Below are 19,897 nucleotides of genomic sequence, written 5' to 3'. Positions count from 1 at the left end.
GCAACAGGGCTTCCAAAGGGCAGGAAGCGGGAGCACTGGATCTCGAACATCACCTCCCTAAGTCTTGTTGCAATGCACAGGCGCCAGCCAGTAGAGTTAGTGAATTCTCCTGCACTCGCAGAGCGAAGGAATGTCAACTTTAAGCAGGAAGTCGTAGCTCAAAATGACCCGACGTGATGAGAGACGGCTGTTTATGCACGAGAGATAAGTGTGTGCCGGCAGAGGATGGAAAGGGGCAACTAAAGGAATGTAAAATCATTGTAAACACACTTCTAAATGCTTTCGGTGTTTATGAGCGAGCGTCCTCGCGGTACTCGGCGGTTTCTTCAGCCTCGCTATTCATGCTGGTTGGCTCGTTCAACCGTCGCTGGTTGTGATGCACAATACTGCATCAACAATCGCCTTTATTGTTCATTAGCACCATGCAAGCATGGAGTAAGTAAGCATGCGATATCAACAAAGATGCAAAAGTCTCTCTGAGTGGGTTTCAAACGAGAACTCTCATTACTGACCCACAGACGGAGATGAGCTGAGGCTGGAACGGGGGGGGGGGGGGGGGTAAACTGATTAGAAGCTCTGTGCAGAATAACAAAGGGTATAAACAAGAGAATGTAAATACACACAGGCACAATCACAAGAAAGCAAACATATGCAAAGATCCACTAATAACCCCCCCCCCCCAGTGTTTGCCTAAGTGGAGGTAATTGTTATCAGGAAAATGTGAAAATGTCAAACATTTCAATCGCATGCTGAGCACGGCCAGTGCACCGGTCCTTCCCTCCCAGATGTAGGAGCAGCTTTCTGGATTTAATTGGATAGTGGGCACACTGAGCGGCGAGGTGAGAGGCTTAGCGGCGAGAGTTAGAGGGTCTAACAAAGGGACGCTAAACTTTATTCCTGGAGGGAGCGAGCTGGATTCCGCGCCGCCCTGTGCTCCTAATAATTAGCCCAGCGCTGCGTCAAGAGAGCAGAGCACATTACACATGGAGCACATTAGCAACTACGGCCAAAGATATGCCATATGTAATGTGGCAATTTGGGCTGTGATAAGTGTCCCGCTACATTGTGGAGAAAGTATTTTTGTTCGCATAAAACAAGAAGTTTTACTTATTTGAGTACATATATGACTATTGGCTCACACGGCGACTGAGCGGTTATGCATCGTAACTTTAGTTCTATGAATATGGGATCCTCTGATGGGGCTTTGGATGCAAGCAACATTTTTATTTACCAGCTTCGCTAATTTGAAGATTGCCTTGAATTTTTAGTTTTAGATAAAAGTTGTGACATTTGTCATATTTTTGAAAACACCTAATTGGATAATTACCAGCTGGTTTTAATTAGAACTAATTAACTCAATATAGAAGTTATAGCGACAGATGACAGAAGGTTTAAATAAATACACAGAAGTACAATATGAATATGTTCTCACCTGCCACCTCGATGCATTGGATAAAATAAACACTTGACGCCGGGCTCAGAATCTTAACTGTTTGTGAATAATAAGAAAAACATGCTTTTAAATGAAGGAGATTCTAAGTTTCCCGTAATATTTTTGTTTTAGTGGTTTTCTCAGCCTTCTGCTAAAAGTTAAGGCACTTATAATCCAGAGCCAAAGTGGCTTGAAGCTCTTTCTCTCGTGCTCAGTCATTCTGTCAGACATATTACTGAATGTGACGTAAGTAACATGTTCAAAGTGAAACTAAAACCTGTTTTCCAGGGTGTTGCTGGTATCAGAACATTATCACTGCAGCTTTAGGTCCTCACAAAGCGGACTTGTGACAAACTCCTCCTTCCCTTGCCAGGCGAACTACAAGTTTATGTACCCATCACCATATTTCACACTCGGGCTTAGCTGTTATGAATTGCGGGTGATGATTATGCCGTGCACAATAGAGCTGTCAAGAGCACTCCCAAAGGAGAACGCCGATGTTTTCAAGAGCATCCTCACTCGCTGTCAGCAACTCGCCGCATCCTCTTCCCTGGAGGGAGGTTTGCAACCTCATAACCTCTGCTGCCTGTCTATCATCACCGTCATCAGATAACTGCTCCCTCTGCCCTGGTAATGACAGCTTAACTTAGTGTTGTGTAAAGTGTCACAGTTCCCACAGTATTAACAACTCCTGGCAATGACCAGTCTGCCTCAGCAGAATGCAGAGTTGGGCAGGTGTACAGGATCCTAACATGACAATCAGCTAAAAATGTGACAGAGTCTATCTCTCACTGCACTTCCTGGACAGCATGATGGAATACATTTCTTCCAGATGGCAGCGTCTCGCCCTACTGTGCCAGGCAACAACTGGGTTTGCATGTACATCATAAGCAATATAGAGAATTCCGTACAAAATAATGTTTCCTAAGTAAAACAAGCGCAGAAACACGTCAGTGTGTGTTTCTTTAGGCAGCCTGGTAACTTCCTGGTTTCTTCGCTCATCTATTTCTAATAGATTCTTAAAGTTACTCTGCTTTTACCGACGATGGAAAAGTTCTTTCTTTGCATTTTTATTTAAATGTTCTCTGTTCACACAGCAACATTTTAAAAATGAGCCCTGCACGCCAAGGATCCACACAACGGATTGAAAACAGTGTAACCTTAACATTTGAGACGTCCTCGTATCGCCTGCCAATTTGTGGTTTACGATTATAAAAACCGTTGCCACGTGAACGAACCCCTGGAAAATACTGCCCCGTTCCATTAAATGGAGACGGTGGGGCGGAATAGCTTTGCAGGTATCACTGGGGGCGACACAGGAACCAAGTCCTCCATATGGCTTGTGTTCAGTGTTAGTACATTCAGTAGTATGGAATTCAATTTCATTTTTATCGCAACTTCTGTTTCTTCTTATCTCAGACCAAAACTTTTAAAATACTGGAGATTGTTTTTCAATTTCCCAGCTTTCCTCTTGGAGAGTCCGCATTCCCCCGGTCTCATCAACCGACTGGTTATCTTTTATTCCCTCGGTCTGTACTCGGTTTAACATTTATGGACATGATTATGAACAGTTCTGTGCAGTTTAGTAATTGAAATGTAGTTCTATAAAACAGGTGAGTAATTACTTATCTATTTTACCTGTGGTTTTCTCTCAGCACCACAATCAATTACTCTGTCCTCAGGAATGATAAATAATGAGGAAAGCTCTGGGCTAAACACAATTCAGAGTAAATCTAATATTTCTCCTTGAATGCAAAAATAGCTGAAGCAGAATGGATATCGTAATAAGTCTCATGAGTAATGTCGCAGTAAAGTATGTACTTGCATATCTTATACAGTTCCTAGGACTTACATATGCTAAAAAAGGGCACTGAAAATAGATTATAGGTAGTAAATATATGTACTTATAAATAAAACAAGAGAATTGTCCAAAGCCAGAAACAAGTGTCCACTGCTGATTTCAAGCTAAGGGGATTATGCAGTCGGTGTGCCTTTCTCGTACCCCGGAGCTATAAAACAAAGCAAGATACAGCAGCCAAAGGAAAAGGACTGCCTTCAGTGTTTGTCAATCGCTTTTGGCAAAATAAACTAGGCGGGAAAAAAAACCCGAACACATTGACTGGAAAGGTCTGCAAGAAGTGGATGAAAGAAAACATCTGAACTTAGCCTCCAGCTCTTGGAATGGGGGCCGGCGCCTGTCCGATTGCACCTATTATGGACTACAACTCATTTTTCTGCACTGCGTTAACAATTGTAGCCGTGTCTCATAATAAGATCTTCATTGATTAGTGAAACCGTGACGGTAATAAACAGTAAATTAAAGAGCTGGCAGCGACTCCGCTGCCGATTGCTGCGCTGATAATAAGTAAAGCAAAGAGGAAATCAAACTGAAACCAAATCAATAGCTGGGGAAAATAGTAGGGAAGTAGACTGAGAGAATATAATTTACCCCGGCCAACCCGAAAACAACTGCGTATGTCTCAAGATCAGACGATAGCTACATAATTTATTAAAAGGCCAAGGACGGGCGGCTGCTGGAATGCAAGCGAGGAAAGGGCAACACGGGCCGTATTTCTGTTTCTCAAAGGAGCCTCTGCTTTTCCTTCTCCAGAACAAACAGTCCCACTAAAACGATTAACAGTGTTCATTTACGATCAAACCTGTGGATACCTGAGGAGATGGAGGCCAGGCGGAACGCGTCGGGGTGTCGGTTTGGCGTCACGGGCTCGTACGGGGATGAGTCATCCATGTCTCCACCTGAAACAACAGCGAGATGAGTCAAAGAGTCGTCAGCCGTGAGCTGCACTGGAGCGTCGGAGCAGAAACGGGTCATCACTGATAAACACGGAGGTATGCGAGTTAGCCGCAGTCACCAGAACAACAGAGAGGAAACCGAGTTCAGGAGTTCATTTTGGAAACGGCGTACCGGTAATAAGGGCGCTTTATACCGTTTAATGGTTTGACATGAGGAGTGATTTAAATGCAATGCCATACTGTAATGATGCCATTTTCCAACAAGGGGAACAGCTGACCAACAACTGAAGCAACCCATCATCGCCAGTTAGTTATTTTTCCTCATATGAAGAATTGCGTGTTCATTGAGTTCAATTCGTTTTTCCTTTTGGAGACGCTATTTGTTCCTGCTGCGGTTTGATTTGGCAAAGCGGCTGAAGGACCGAAGCACAAGCAATGCATCTTTCCTGTTAACACTGTGTTTCCAGAACTGTGTGTAACACACACACACACAAAAAAAAAATCAAATTAGCGCACAACTGACTGAGTCTCCCCCCATCCGCCTGCTTCTCTGTCGGGCCTAATCCTGCATTTAAAATTCATAGCCATTCCGAGTGATTGAGACAAACCCTCCAGTGTGTAATAGCTTTGCATTCTGATCCCAACAGAAACACAGCGAGGGTCTTGTGAGGAGGACGGCTCTGAAGCCCCCCCCCGCTGCAAATGAGAAAATCCAAAACCTGTTGGCACAAGACCCGGGCAAATAATGAGCAGATGCAATCAATAGATGGAGCGCGTTTCGTTAATCAACATCCTCCTCAGACGTTTGCGGGAAAGAAGATGATGTGAGCTGATAAACCGTTGTGTTGTTGCTGCTCCGATAATAGATAAAGCTTTAGTGGAAGGAGTATTTGTGCATCCGCTTGTTTTCGGCGTCTCCTGTGAGCATATCTTGCTACATATTATATTAATACTTTACTTAAAAAGGAATTGCAAGTTGTGCAATTTTCCCCCGCCCCAGTAAGGCTAATCAAATGTGCTGGAGGACACGTGCATGCATCCTCCACCGGGGGAGAAAGGAACAACTAGCAAAAAAAAAAAGAAGGGAAAAGGAACCGCTATAAGGAATTTAGAATTTAGAATTCGTCCGGCAAGCGAAAACGAACAGAAATCTGCATCGGTCTGCTGCGGCTCTGGTTTGACATCTCCCAGTCATAACAAGATGGAGCGGCTCAGCTGGCCGATCCCTGAGCACAAGCAACTATTGACTTCTGGTGTTGTAGAGGATTACGTCCCGCCCGAGCACTCTTCTTTTTTTTTCTTTTTACAGACGTTCCCGCTAATCCCACAGTTGTTTAGTTAAACACTATTCATTTGCCCCGGCGACCTCGCTTCATCGGCTAGAGATGGCTTCTCCCCTCCCTTTGCAGCTTTCCCTCGAGTGTCAGCTGTTCGTTCATTCCTGTGCCGCCTCCCAGGACATGCAGGAAACTTTTGTTTATTCCATAGCTCGGAGGAAGCACGTTGAATAAATCAACAGTTGGGTGTGCCAGAATTTTCGTCGCTGAGAAAAATATGAATAAAAAGGGAACGTTTGAGCATCAGTCGGTTCGGGATGGGTGCGGTGACGGATCTGGGTTTCAACAGCGAAATTCAGACCGCAATGATTACAAAAAGATGTTTGTGTGTTTATCTTCAATAGACTCAACTTCTGTGGAGGCCGCCTTCTTCTCTCTCAAAGGATCGATTCCAATCTTTCATGATGGTTCCACTTATGATGGCCAAAAATATAGTTCTGATCTGCTGCTTCGTTATGGTCCATCTTATGGACCAGGAACTGGGAATGCTCGGTTCTTGCCAGAAGAAAGGGTAGCCCTTCATGTAAGCCGATGGAAAACCGCCTGCGTTCCTCCTCCTCACAGAGCCACGCCCATCGCCTCATCTTATCATGCAACCTCTGGCTGCTGAGGCGGCTTTGAGGCAAATTGATTGACTTTCTTTGGAAAACCTGGCCTGATTAGGAGCGACGGCATTCCCGCTTTGAATGGAGCTGCTCTCGTATGTGACGAAGGATCGTTGGGGAAGGAAAACCATGACGACCCAGAGCCGAAACCGGGAAGCAGGCTCGCCGTCCCGCAGGCATTAGAGCATGTTAGGCCGTGTCTGTTCGCCAACCACTTCAATGAATGAAATCAGGAATGAAGAGAGATTTACATAAACGGCTGATACAAATTAGAGCCGCCACTGCAATAGAAAGAAAACCCATCAGATTGCTTCCTGCATGGAGACTATAGTTGGATTAATTAATCTGAAACTGATATGTAAATCATCCAGAAGGCTCGTTCTGCCTCGGTCACACCCAGCCTGGGTTTAATAAAGCGGATCATCGTCTGCATCCTCTAGCGAGAATTTTAATTATTCAGTCCTTAAAACAGGTGAAGCACTTATTGTATGATTTTAATATTCATGTAGACACAGATTTAAAAAAAAAAAGTCTTTGTCCTACGTCTATCTCATTACTAGAGTCCATTAACTTCTGTCAGTGTGTACATAAACTGGCTCAGTGTTTTAATCACACCCTCGACCTTGATCTGACTTATAGCTGCGACACCGAGCTTTTAATACTGCATTCCCTCACAATCCTCTTTTATCGGAACATTATTTAATAAGTTTAGGATTTGTACGACCTGAGCGCACACTCCTCGACAAGCTGTCCGATTGTGCCGCAGCTAAATTTAAGGAGGCGATTCCGTCAGCATTTAATTCCATGCCACGATAAAGAGGACTGTTACGCTAACTTCGGCACCACACAAATCAATCATTTTGTTGAACGACCCTCTCAAAAAGTGAAGACTATAACTCTCAAATCTGCATATTCAAGCAAATGTAGCAGTCATAATTACTAACGTTCTGACTTTGCATGCGCATGAAGGTCCTATTTATTTCCATTTTCATCACTGAATCTACGATCAAGTTAGCCCGTTGAGAGAGAAGAATCTACAGCGAGTTAGAAGCCTCTGAAAAGTTCAAGGCTACCACTTAGCAAACAACACCCTTCGCGCTCCTTTCTTGTCTATTTCAGCGGAAGACATATATATTTATTGGTATTTAGTAAGAAAAAAAGAATTCCGCTGGAAAATATATTGGAGATCACGTTGTATTACACAAATAAAAGTCACCCTGTCTCCTATGGAAAGACGAAGCATCTTATTTACAGCGCAGAGACAATTCACAGCAGGAATCGGACGGTCTTAAGGCGCATTACGTTTCACAAACTGTTCGTTGAGCGCTGTTGAGATCATGTAAAATAACAACGTCCCGCCACAACAGCAGATGTAGTTAATGAATTTTAATTAAATAGCTTATTTACATTGATGCTACAATCCGTGGTAAATCGTGAAATTGCAGAACACACTCTAATCACATGCGCACCCTCAGGATGAAAGAAAAAAAAAAGAAGCACCGCAGCGGGGTGGGGAGTCTTGTTGTGCTTTAAAAAACAAACTCACTGCTCTTTGACAGTCACCCTGGACCCAATTATGGATTCATAATAGGAAATTCTTCCCAGCTGTTTAGGGATAAGATGTTGTTCGCCACAGGGCAACAGCTTATCGCAGTAATTAAGCCTCCGTTTGACTCCATTTGCTCTGACAGTACGGAGCATGACCGGCACGGCATCAGGCCTTTCCCCAGTAACAACATGAGACGAGACGAATGCTGCCTTTAAGGGGATTCACAGCCCCTGCTTTTTTGCCATGAGGCATCTCATAAAGCCGTTGGACACCGTCGCTCATGCTTTTCAGATGGGTTATCAGTGTAACTAAACTCCTGTCCTATGGATTTCTTAGTGACATTTTTGACAAAGCGTAAAACGCCTGGAAGCAAAAACGATTTTAATAAATGCCACTCACCTTGTTTTATTTTTTCATTTTTTTAAATGTGCCCTTTTACTGGGTTGGTTCCCGTTTTAATATTGATTTTATATTCTTTCCTATTTTTTATTTTATTTTTTGCTGCAGGCGGTGTTGGAAAACACGCATTACAAACGGCTTCTTTTTTGGATGCTAACAACACTGTGTGTTACAGAACGCCCGTGATTCGTATATTAATCATGTGCAGGGAAAGACCAGCACAGCCTGAGCAGGCTGGAGCTCAGTTGGAGGTCCTGCTAACAAAAAGGTGAACGAGCCGATGCCGTCGCAGCTCCCAAAGTTTGTGCTGTCAGCGGAGATAAGGCCATTCCTCAAAGCACTCGCATTCAATAGAAATGCATCAGAGGAAACATTGGCATATGGGAATTCATATTTTTATTACATTAGGTGAAATGCATTAATCTCTCCCCACCCCACACACACACACTCCACCCCCCCCCCCCCCCCCCCATAATGTGATCACATCAACAAAGAGAAGCGAGAGTGATGCCACAAATGCATCTTCCTTTGAATTGTACTTCGCCGAACACAAGCTCGAAGCATAAATTCGGTTAATGGCTCAGCTTTTGAAGTGATATTGACATTTTTAACTCAATTTCAAACCATACAAATAGAATATTGGATTAGTTCAGAATAATATTTCAACTTACAATTCCAATCCGGTGTGGCATGGTGGGCAAACAGCTGAGAAAATGAGTCCAGAAATTCACAGCCTTCCCTTCGGCTACGTGACTGTAATGTTAATATTAGTAGTTACACACTCGCTTATTTTATTGCCTGGTATCAGGTATTAAATGTGGGGTACGGTGCGAATCCTGCAAAACTTGATCAACAACAGCTATCATCTTTATGACAGTGCAACACATCGGAGAGGGCATTAAAGGCAGGCAGCACCAGTGCAGCCCAATATATATCAGCCTCTCCTCACTAGTTTACATTTCATAGCTGTATAAATGGAGAGGAAAACACAAAATAGTGGATGTTATATCTTCATCAGTTTCACATTTTTTTATTCATGTTAAATATGAGATCTGGAGAATTAAAGTAGCAGCAAAGCAAATATTTCCAATGTAATGAAGTGATGCGGCGATGGCGTCCTGAGCCGAGGATGATGTCGAGCATAATCCGAGCATCTCGGTTGTGACACGTCTCATTAGCGCAAATTCTTAAAACACTGGACTCGAGAGGCAGACAATGAAAGTAAATAATCTTGGTTTATACTTGAGCAGCGTTCTCTGGTTTAACAGTTTTACCTGAGACGTGAGTAATTAATGAGATGAAATCAGTTTTGTTCTGAAATATGTTTGTATTTTAGATGCATAATGAAAGATGACATATTTAATTTGCCGGCCATTGTTAATTTATCCCATATACTGTATATATATACGAAAAGACAACTGGCTGGGATTGATGGAAACGGGTTGGCATACGTTTATACTTATTTTTCAATTATGTAAATATTCTAATACATGTAATATATGATATATGTATATATATGGCAAACGGTATATAACTGGCAAAGCTTGACTCATATTTAATCGACACTACCTCATCCGAGCAGTGGCAACAATTATTTCCCAACGTTCCTAAACTATGCACGTTAACGCCGGTGCTCGAGATCGACCCTTAGTGCGTGGAGTGTCTCAAATGTAACCTTTAAATAAATGATGTTGCTGCACATATAAAATAAGGGATAAGAACCAAAATTATGAATCTGCCGCTGTGCTTTCTCATAGCTATGCATTTAATTCCACCATAGTTTTTTTCCCCCATCAAGCAGCCTTTTCAATTAGTGATGCAGAGGGAGCTGAAAAAGGGCTGACATGCACAGAGAGAGAGAGAGAGAGAGAAAGAGACGGAGAGACGGAGAGACGGAGAAAGAGAAGCAACCATACTGTGATGATAGCCGCCGGGTCTGGTAGTTGACTTCCCCGGTGCACACTCATTCAACCCCACTGTGAACCTTTCTGCCAGGAGTGAGCCGTAATGCCCGCGTGATGACAGTATTCACTGAGCAGAATGGCCCGTCACTCACTCCACTGTCCGAGAGAGAGCCTGAGAACTCGCTCTGCCATAAAAGGCCAATCTAAAGCCCGCTACCTGGCCCTCAGTTCAGCCGCGTTGTCACACTCTGTCCAGGCCTCGGCGAATGGGAGTCATCTCGGGCAAGTCCGCCTCGCAATATGGGAAATCGTTAGACAGATTTATGGGCGAAAGCAGCGACTGTTTCGTCGTCGTATTTCAATGACGCTTTTCACATTTTGGGATGAAAGATGAAAGCAGAGAAGGAAGGAAGGAAGCATGAAGAGGACAGGCGAGGGCAAGGCTCTGAATGACCTTATTGATCACATTCGGGAGCCATCGGCAGGTCCTTACCCCCCCCCCCCCCCCGCCCCCCCCCCGATGATGAAGTGGCCACCCAACGAGCGACAAATGGGTCTCCGGTGTGGGAATGAAGAAAGCAATGAGGACATATTCAGCATGCAGGAGCCAGCTTCCCTTACCCCCCTGACATCGGGGGGGGGGGGCGCCTGGAAAGAAAATGTTCTGCTTATGACAGTGGATAGCTAAGGTAATGGCCGGTGACTGCTACCATTGCTCATAGTAATGATGCTTTCACCCAGGAATGCTGTGTATGGTGTATGTATGTCATGGTTTCCCCCCCATGACTTTCCCTTTCCTCCCCTTGCTTTTCATTGTCTCGGGTTTTCTGCGTCTCCTCCCTTGGTGTCTATTTAACGCCCCGTCTTCAGCTTCTTCTCTATCTTGCTCTATATTTCTCTTCATCCTTGCCTAAGTCCATCACGATGAGCGCAGCACTCTTATCCCAGCCACACTGTGAGAACTTCCCACAGGATTCCGGTGGGGTGGGATGGGGGGGGGGGGGGAAACTTGTGGCATTAGCATGATGCAGTAACACATTCGCAGGACGACCTTTGTGGTGCTGACGTTGGTGAATGCGGAGAAAATAAATAATTCTGCAAAAGCATCTGATATTCTCATAATTTGCTGTGAAGATGGTCTCCTCTCTCGAGCGTTAACAGACTGGTGTGGAGCTGCAGTGAAAGCTGGCTCGGATAATTAAACCGCTCAGAAAGGTCCTTAAAAAGGTCTTCGATTCCTACTTTGAAACCCAGGCTATGGTTTCATAGCCAAGGCTGTGAAATAATATATGTTGGAGGTGTGAAACGTATCGCTTAAATGACCAATTCTGCTGCAAACCTATACAAGCCTCAATGAACTTGAGGCCCGGGGCACAATTGAAAGAGAACCACAGCGGCCTTATACAATATCCCTGTGTGTAGCAGCCAATATATCTTTCTTAGTAATTACTTCTTTTATGGATTCAAACTCCTAGACCTCATTGGCTTACACCAACACAGAGCCATTCAGAGGAGAAACCACCCATTATCCATCAAGGATGGTGGTATTGACACATTGAATTCAGCTGCCATTTTCCGTTAGGAAGCACGATTAACATTTCATCATTAGCCCCCCCCCCCACCCCACCCCCACCCCCGCGACAGCTCAAAGATGGCCTCGTGACACGGTTTAGCCTTTCAGGGCAGCGCGGTCGCCCAAAGGCCGGCATCAAACGTGTGAAGGGAAGCTGCAGGAAACTCGCCGACAACACCTGCTGAAAGGTGTCAGAATGGTTCCTCCTTCACCGGGACACATCGGGCAACGCTTGTCATCACTGAGTCACTTTGTCATACTGAGACACTCCGTAATGTATTTTCTCAGGTGAGTTTCACACGTAGCGTCCAACCATGCATGGATATTAAAATCACCGACTCTAATGTTACTTACCAGAAGTCCTCAAGAACCAATCACAGCCCCACCATTGTCATTTATTAACATGCTTTAACAAGTTGGTTTTTTTTCACCATTACAGCATGTCGGAAACACTCCCTGGGCTCTTTTAGATGAATTTCTTCAGCTTCAATTTACTTTTAATCAAGCATTATTATAATAATAATGCCAATTATAATAATTTCTTGCATTAATTAAATATTTCTGTATTTTTCAATACAAGTGTTTTGGCCACTTTACCTTTAAACTTCTTCCAGTTGGAAAAAATATAGTGGTGAGCAGTAGGTGTAACAGAGGAGTTTAGTGTAGAGGTGGGATGCACCAGGGATCACCTCTGAGCCCCTTTTTGTTTGCCATGGTGATGGATAGACTAACAGATGAGGTGAGACAGGAAGCCTCTGGGAATATGATGTTTGCAGATGACATTGTGATCTTCAATGAGAGCAGGGAGGAGGTAGAGGAGAGTTTAGAGAAGTGGAGGTCTGCTCTAGAAAAGAGAGGGATGAAGGTGAGCAGGAGTAAAACAGAGTACATGTGTGTAAATGAGAAGGTCCCAGGGGAAACGGTGAGGTTACAAGGACCAGACGTAAAGAAGGGAGAGGACTTCAGGTACCTCGGGTCAACAGTGCAGAGTGATGGAGAGAATGTGGAAAGGAGGTGAAGAATCGTGTGCAGGCAGGCTGGAACGGTGTATCAGGTGTGCTCTGTGAATGGAGAGTGTCAGCGAGGATGAAGGGAAAGGTCTACAAGACAGTGGAGAGGCCAGCCAAGATGGACAGGGTGAAGTGGCGAAGGTTGGTTTGCTGTGGCGACCCCAGACGGGACAAGCCGAAAGTACAGAAGCAGAATTGATTTTGACATATAGGAGCGATTTGAGTTATGAGCTCGGTCCATGATGAATTATTCTTGTATGTCAAGGTATTACTGTAGCTCTAAATATTAATTTCTTGTCATCATTTAGCTTAGAAAATGTCTTATTGTGTTTAAAAGGATTTATGTTTTCAGGAAAGCTGTTCCTTTATTTATGTGTTGATCATTTTCCTTTTCATGACTTGTATAGTCCAAGGTCGTAACATCTTTTATACATTCAGGCTTCTCGCTGTCCTTGTGCTGCTGGAGAGACGAGACTAGCTCCAGCAGTAAGTGTCTGGGCCTTGTTTTCTATAACCTGGGTAATTTACAGTTATGCCTGATGGATGCTGAACGCACTGCAGCCTGAGGGCCGCTCCACCAGGCCATTTTATGGCGGGTCAGATTTGTCTTGGCTAAAAGCCGAAGTTCAGGCTACTTTTTATTCTCAGGGTAGTTTGTTAGGAAATTACATTTTCAGTTATCAGACTCCTGGAGCTGTGAACTCTGCATGTTGCTTAGTCTGGCACAAATACCTGCGCGAGTACAATATCTGCTTCAATCTGAAATTGTTTTTCATTACAGAGAACCGGTGGGCAGAAGCCAACCGTCACACATGCCGATGTCACAGCGACTTAGTCGGGGGGGGGGGTGAGCTGATGGCGCTCTGGTTTAGCAACAATTAGCACGCATGTCACATACAAGGTGATATCATTTACTCCCTTCTCTCCTTTATCATTTCCAACCATTGCTCATCATCCTTAGAGCATTCAGGCCGTTGGCTCAAACAGAATGAAAGTCGACACACAAAGATAAAAGCTGCAATTAAAGTATGACTTTCAAATGTTTGATATCCGGCTCCAAATATGCCGCTAGTAAGTACTAGAATCAATGAAGCTCCTGGACAAATGGCGTTGCTACCAGTACTTATGTTATGCTAATTCATTCCAAAATAGCTGGCCTACTGAACCAAAGGGCATGGTTTGCTAACCGCTAGCTGAGTGCCTGTAAGGAAGGATATTTTTTGGATGTTTGCAAAGGAATAAAAAGAATTCCTCACGAGGAGTTCTGCAGCTCCCGGACCAAATAAGGACAAACTTGATTTATTTACGGCTCTGTAGGCGTCCGAGCCGTCCTGACAACCAGGTGATGAATTCTGTTTTGCTGATGGTCGTTAATATATTTTTTTTTACTGTGAGGGCGAAGTCGTTAAAATAATGCTTCATGTCATATCTTGAATTAAACCAACAAGCCTTGCTTTAGCCTTGTTTTGTCTCGTCTCTGGCGTATGAAAAGGTTTTCATACTATTTTGCAGCTGACAGGAAAAACCTTGATGGATGGAAAAACAGACAAAGCAGTGAACTAAGAAATCTGAAGCAAATCTTCCCAGGGGTTGTTTGGACTCTTCATCACTTGGACTACAGGCCGTGAAACCGAATCACATGGTCCGTACTTTCATGTCTGTTATGAGCCACATTTCCTTTTCATCTATCAAATACAATTCGTTTTGATAAATTATGAAATAATGTTCAGATTTCAAATGCATTCATCAATTATTTGAATTATGCACCATTAAAATCACAGAGTAGTTTTTTGTCAAATGAAGGCTAATTGTGGGAAAAAGTGCTACGTATTTCAAACTATGTAAATTTAAGATTATTATTATTTTTTTTCCTGCTCTTCTTTCTGTACTTGAAATGAATGGTATAAGAATATGCACATAATATAGTTGCATAATAGCCCTACCTGAGGCACTGAGGTATATGTGTGTGTAGGACTGGTGTGGAATCACTGCAGGCCTCTGATTCATTCCCAGTCCATCCAGTTCTCTCTTTACTGGTTTAACCCTCGAGCTCTACGGATCAACATCCTGTTCCAAGTCGACATGGGTCCAAAGAAACAAACCAACTCATTGCTGCAGCCTTACGTCTATGCCGATGTCCTGAGGCTGTCTTCAAAGGTTCTCCTTAAGGCATCATATTTTACTTGTCGTTTGGAGTTTATCAAAAATTCCCATGTTTTTAACCATCCCCTCCCTCCGCTGCCATCCTCCTATCATCTTCTCTAGCTCTACATCCCTAGTTCCTCTCCTTTCTTATCTTTCTCTCACACATATCCAGCTCTCTTCATCTCATGAAAATGAGTAAAAATCCAGCCTTGCTCAGATTATTTTGGAAGTGGAAAATTTGGATTAGCATCGTTTCGAGGAGGTCTGCCGGGATTCGGCGTTTCCCGTTTGTTTCCATAGATGGATGTTGTACATAGATTGCTTCCAGTTAACAAAAGGCTGCTTGACTGCACAATGGATCGTGATTAGATTAAGGCTGCACTGTAGGAGCTTTTTGTTTGTGTTGAGGCAGGTTTTTATCTGCAAGGGTGACGAGGCCAAAATGGGACGACGCTCTGGGTCATTTGTTCGGAAAGTAGCGTGACCTCTGTGAATAGAGCTCTGCTGGCATAGGAGGTCTACATCATTGACAGCCAGACACCTTGTGTGATGCAAGTCAAACACAAACGCTTTGGCTGATGTGAAAAGAAAGACTGTGGGAATGCAACAAAGCTGGTGACCCTCATCCCACGTGTCAAAACATCTGGGGACACCATCTCCTGCATGTTTACTCTGCGTGACATCAGTCACACAGTATTTGGCCACGTGTACGAGCGTGCTGGAAATGTCACTCTTGGGTTGCGGCCCCCCTTTAACCTGATCCCAGGGCAGGTCTGATCCAGTCAGGCTCGTCTTAATGTGAAACACTGTTTGCTCTTGACCCTTAAGGACGGACCTGGAGTGGTGTCAGTCCACAACCCGGTTCTCTAAATGCACTGCAGTGTGGAAAACCGGTAGGTTCCAGTGTTGCAACATGAGTGCTGTTTGATGTCCAGCATAAGTGGACACATAAGGGCCACGGAGTTATACGACTGCAACCTAATTACACAGTAATATGGAACACTTTAGGTGAAAACCAATAAGTCTACCATAACAGGTCCACGTAATGTAATCCTATTACGGGTCCATTACCTTTGAGAGGGAGAGGGAAGTAGGAAAGCATATATTTTTCATCAGGAGCTTCTGCGTATCACAATAAGAGGACATCAGGGACTATGGCATCGATGATGATGGGTGTGGTGTGCATCCTTCTTGTGTTTGCACCGGTGCATGAGATTTGTGAGATTCATTTAAAACCAGTGTTAAAAACGCTGCACAATGCCACACTTCAACATCAATAGAAGTGTGTTGCACGTCAGCAGACGATCACTACTGCAGAGCTATTCACAAGTGTCTGCTCGTATAGATGTGATTTTTGTACATGACTGTGATGCACACAGAAAATAAAACGGAGAACAATGAGCTAAATTCACAACCATAAAGGCAAGAAAACAAATGACCTCTATAATAAACAGAATGTGAACAGCATGAAAAAACAGGCGACAATTTTACACAAATACATTTGCAATTTTGAGAGAGAAGCCGGAGGTGTTATTATATTGCAACTTCTAATTGATGTGTTATGAACTTTGTGGGGAAAGGAATGCTAAAACTAATGAACTCCTACCTTCAGTCAGTCCCATGTGAATGGTCCAGTAGTTCTGCAGACACTGCAGCTCCTTCTTCATGCCCCTCTTGCAGCGGCAGTCATACAGAGGACTAACAAGCAGCACTTCCAAGGCAGCCTGGCACTCCCTGTTGTTGTCCAGCATGGCTTCCTTCTCCTTGCCCACAAGGCACTGGCGCATCACTCGGTACCGAGAGCTGCAGTGAGGGTTCTGGTTGCACATGTCACTTGCCTGGATGCAGTCCACCCATTCCGGCTGAGCTCCGGGCCCAGACCGGCTGTCCGGAGATCCTGGAGAACCGATGTCCGAGGACACGGACAAAGCTGAGGGACCATACCAGGTGGTGGCTGCCTCATCTAAGGTGGAGAATCAGGAGACAGAAGTGGAGGTGACAATAACGGGGGCTCAGAAATAGTTAATTAGGTGTGATGGATTTGGTCTTTGGAGACGTGTGTGCTTAACTGGGTGTGCAAGTACAAGCACATATCATAAAACTGCTTGCATTTTGTTTTGTTCGTGCAACAGGCTGAATGTGGGACCCATAAACAGGTTTGATTCCACTAACCTGCCTAAACACGTCGAAGCATTTTTTCCCCAAGACAGTTAAATGTTTCTCATGAACAACACGATTTCAAACGTTCCTACATGGGAGCTTGCTGTGTCATTACTTTATACACAGTGATCCCATTCACAAGCCTCCAAAAACAACTCCTACTTCCTGTTTCCTGTTCAATCTAATCAAGAGGGAGACCAGTTTATTGCTAAATATGCAATTATCTCGTATTAAAAGGAGTGAACCACATATAACTTACATTTGGCTTAACAGAAAATGTGTTTAAAATGAGTCAACAGTAATCCACAGAGAAGGTTCGCGTAGGAGAATTTTGCAAAAGGGGTCAAACGTGACAAGAGAGACCCCTTGTGGCGATATCGAGAACTGCACTTGGTAGAACAGGACTGCATCAGAATCTGGGAGAACCGGGTCGGGAAGAAGTGAAGTTAACTGTACTGATATTTATCAATCGGATTACGACTGAAACACCAGCAATCACGGTCAATTACAGCGATAATGATTCTGCATATGCTCAAAAACGTGATGAGGATGATGAAGGTGCAGTTAATGACGATGATGATGGGTTTTCTCAACCAGACTAAAATTAACTAAGATTTGTCTTTTTTTTTTTTAAAACAGAAAACTAAACTGCGCTGTTTAAATAATTTCTTATATGTATGAGGTGCTGTGATATGACTCCTATTCATATATGTAAATGATCCGTTTTGTACTGCAGCTATATGGATGGCAGTTAAACATAATGGAATCGAACCATTCGGCTACAGCATTAAAGCCAACCAGCGTTTTACTAGATACAATAAAGAAGCACAATAATCTCTGACAACTCCAGCGTGAGAAAAGTGGGAGCGTAACAGAACATTCCCCCTGCATGGCATTAATTGCGCGGGTCAGAATTCGTCTGCAAGACTGAAAATGCGCGCACAAATGCACGTAATTTCCACGTTTCACTTCTCACCTAAGAGCAGAAGAAAGATGTAGACGCACATCCACACAGTGTCGGACTTCATGTTGGACGCGGCGGCTGTAGAAACGAGTTATAGGGTCCAAAAATGTTTGATAGTTCCACCTTGTGAAAGGTTAATTCCTCTCTCCAGCTCCTTGACCCAGGCGTAGACTAACTGTTAGAGATCAATATCCTCATTAAAGACTCCGAGAGAGAGAGAGAGAGAAAAAAAAAATCCTGGACACCAAATAATAATCCAAGTCTTTTATGGGAATTTTAGACTAACCGTGACGCAGGACAAATCCTCTAATTTTTTTTAATTTTTTTTGGGGGGGTGGGGGTCCAAAAAATCAAATGTCAATCAATCAATCCACGTAAGCAGGTTTCTCAGGGTCCGTCTGTGTTGCGCTCATACCGACAAACTACTGAGACTTGATCTCTCCGCATCATAAGGGCTCGGATCGACCGCTCAAATCGCCCCTTGGAGACAAATTTACTCCTAAAACATCCCGCAAACTGACGTAAAAATGACCTTCCAGCTATGCCAAACAAAAAAATGTCTCTAAAGACGCCGACGAATTGATACGAAAGAGTTACAAAACGCTGACTGGGTTCTATTCCCACCACCGGCTCCCGCGAATGAGGCTGCGCGCTCCTCTGGAAGGGCTTGAACTGCAGGAGAGTCGGGGCTTCGCAGCGCTTTATAAACGAGGAGGTTCTGCCAGCCGCCAGAGGGCGCTACCGAGGGACGCTCTCAATGGAAAACCAAAGAGACCCCATCACATCCCAGGCCCAATAATAAATATCACTTTAAAAGGAAAATAAACGCGATGTTCCTCTTATTATTTCCCCTCTGTGAGCTGAGGAGGATTCCCAGCAGGGAAATTAGTGACCTCAACTTGGACCTTGCTCGGTATTTATTTGATCTTCAGGGGCAGTGGGTGTGGGATTTCCTTGGAACGCTTTCTCACATGTGAAAACCATTTATGTGATTCATGTTTTCCCACTTACACGATTAGCATCTCTTTCATGGGCGAGTAAAACACAGTGGTAGGAGTGATCCACATCTGCAGCGCAAGGAAGGGATCACAGAGGATGAAAATGGATGTTTGCACCGACATTAAGACTATCTGGGCATCGAGCGCACAGCAAACCTTTAGTCCAGCATCTAGCCAAACTTCTAGGAACGCTAACTGAAAATTCTTGCTGAAAATTCAAATGTTTTTAAGGGACAAGGTTCATTGGTCAAGCCAAAAATCATGGTGAAAAGGCCATCGTTCATCGCAGCAATACCCCCCCCCCCCCCCCCCCCCACACACTTCGCACGACATCTGTGTTTCCTCTTGGTTGAAAGAAAGATGTGGAAAAAAACCAGCACAATGCCTCATATTGTATCTGTGCTCAGAGGAAATAAGTCCACAACCCACAGAATCTGTCATTTTTCAAAGTGACTTCATATTAAACAAAATGACTTTGTTGTGCATCATCGCTTAAATAGTGCCTGGAATGTCATAAATCTTTAGAAATCTTGAAAACAAAGTCTCTTTTTAGAGGCTCTGACAGTGACAAACTGCAAGGCCACTAGCTTCGTAATGATGTTTGACTGTCAACCCAGGCTCACATCCAAGAGGGAAAAGAGCTCGGCGTTATAATGCCAAAATCAGCCTCATTCTGCCTATATTGGTCGGGGCTTATTCCCTCCTCCCCCGGGAGTTTGATGTCTCTGTCATTATGAGGACACCGAAAAGCATCGACCAACAAAATGAATGCATCCTGCATCCGTCCTGTGCAGAAGCGGCGCAGCAGCCGCCACAAGCTGTTCTTCTGTTTGCTTTTAATCCCGAATACATTTCAAACTGCGTTTAGCAACCTTGTGCCGATTGATCATCCCTTTCCCAAACTTATTTTCTCTCGTATTTTAGCAGATAGCACAAAAAGCATTCAGCTGTTGAACTCATTTGTTCACCGAAGGCCAGTTTGTATAAATCGCATAAAGTTTACGGTTGATTTAGCGGCAGCAATGAGGAAAAATACATTTCTAATGACACAAAAAAGACAGGAAACA

General features: G+C 44.0%; 1 protein-coding gene across 1 annotated transcript in view; it reads right to left on the bottom strand.

The window, feature by feature from the left end:
• LOC137892934 (GDNF family receptor alpha-2-like) overlaps nt 1-17,896 on the bottom strand; it is a 40,858-nt gene extending 22,962 nt beyond the window's left edge. Inside the window, exons 1-3 of the mRNA XM_068738350.1 lie at nt 17,845-17,896; nt 16,315-16,671; nt 4,103-4,189 (exon numbers count right to left, since the gene is read on the bottom strand). Coding sequence (XP_068594451.1) covers nt 4,103-4,189; nt 16,315-16,671; nt 17,845-17,896 — 496 coding nt within the window. The remainder of the gene's footprint in view (nt 1-4,102; nt 4,190-16,314; nt 16,672-17,844) is intronic.
• Nucleotides 17,897-19,897: the final 2,001 nt, after the last annotated feature.

Source organism: Brachionichthys hirsutus, chromosome 4 (assembly GCF_040956055.1).
Source record: "Brachionichthys hirsutus isolate HB-005 chromosome 4, CSIRO-AGI_Bhir_v1, whole genome shotgun sequence".
In the NCBI taxonomy this organism is placed as follows: domain Eukaryota; kingdom Metazoa; phylum Chordata; class Actinopteri; order Lophiiformes; family Brachionichthyidae; genus Brachionichthys; species Brachionichthys hirsutus.
Note: the sequence above shows the minus strand (reverse complement) of the source record. Positions and strands in the feature narration are given on the sequence as shown.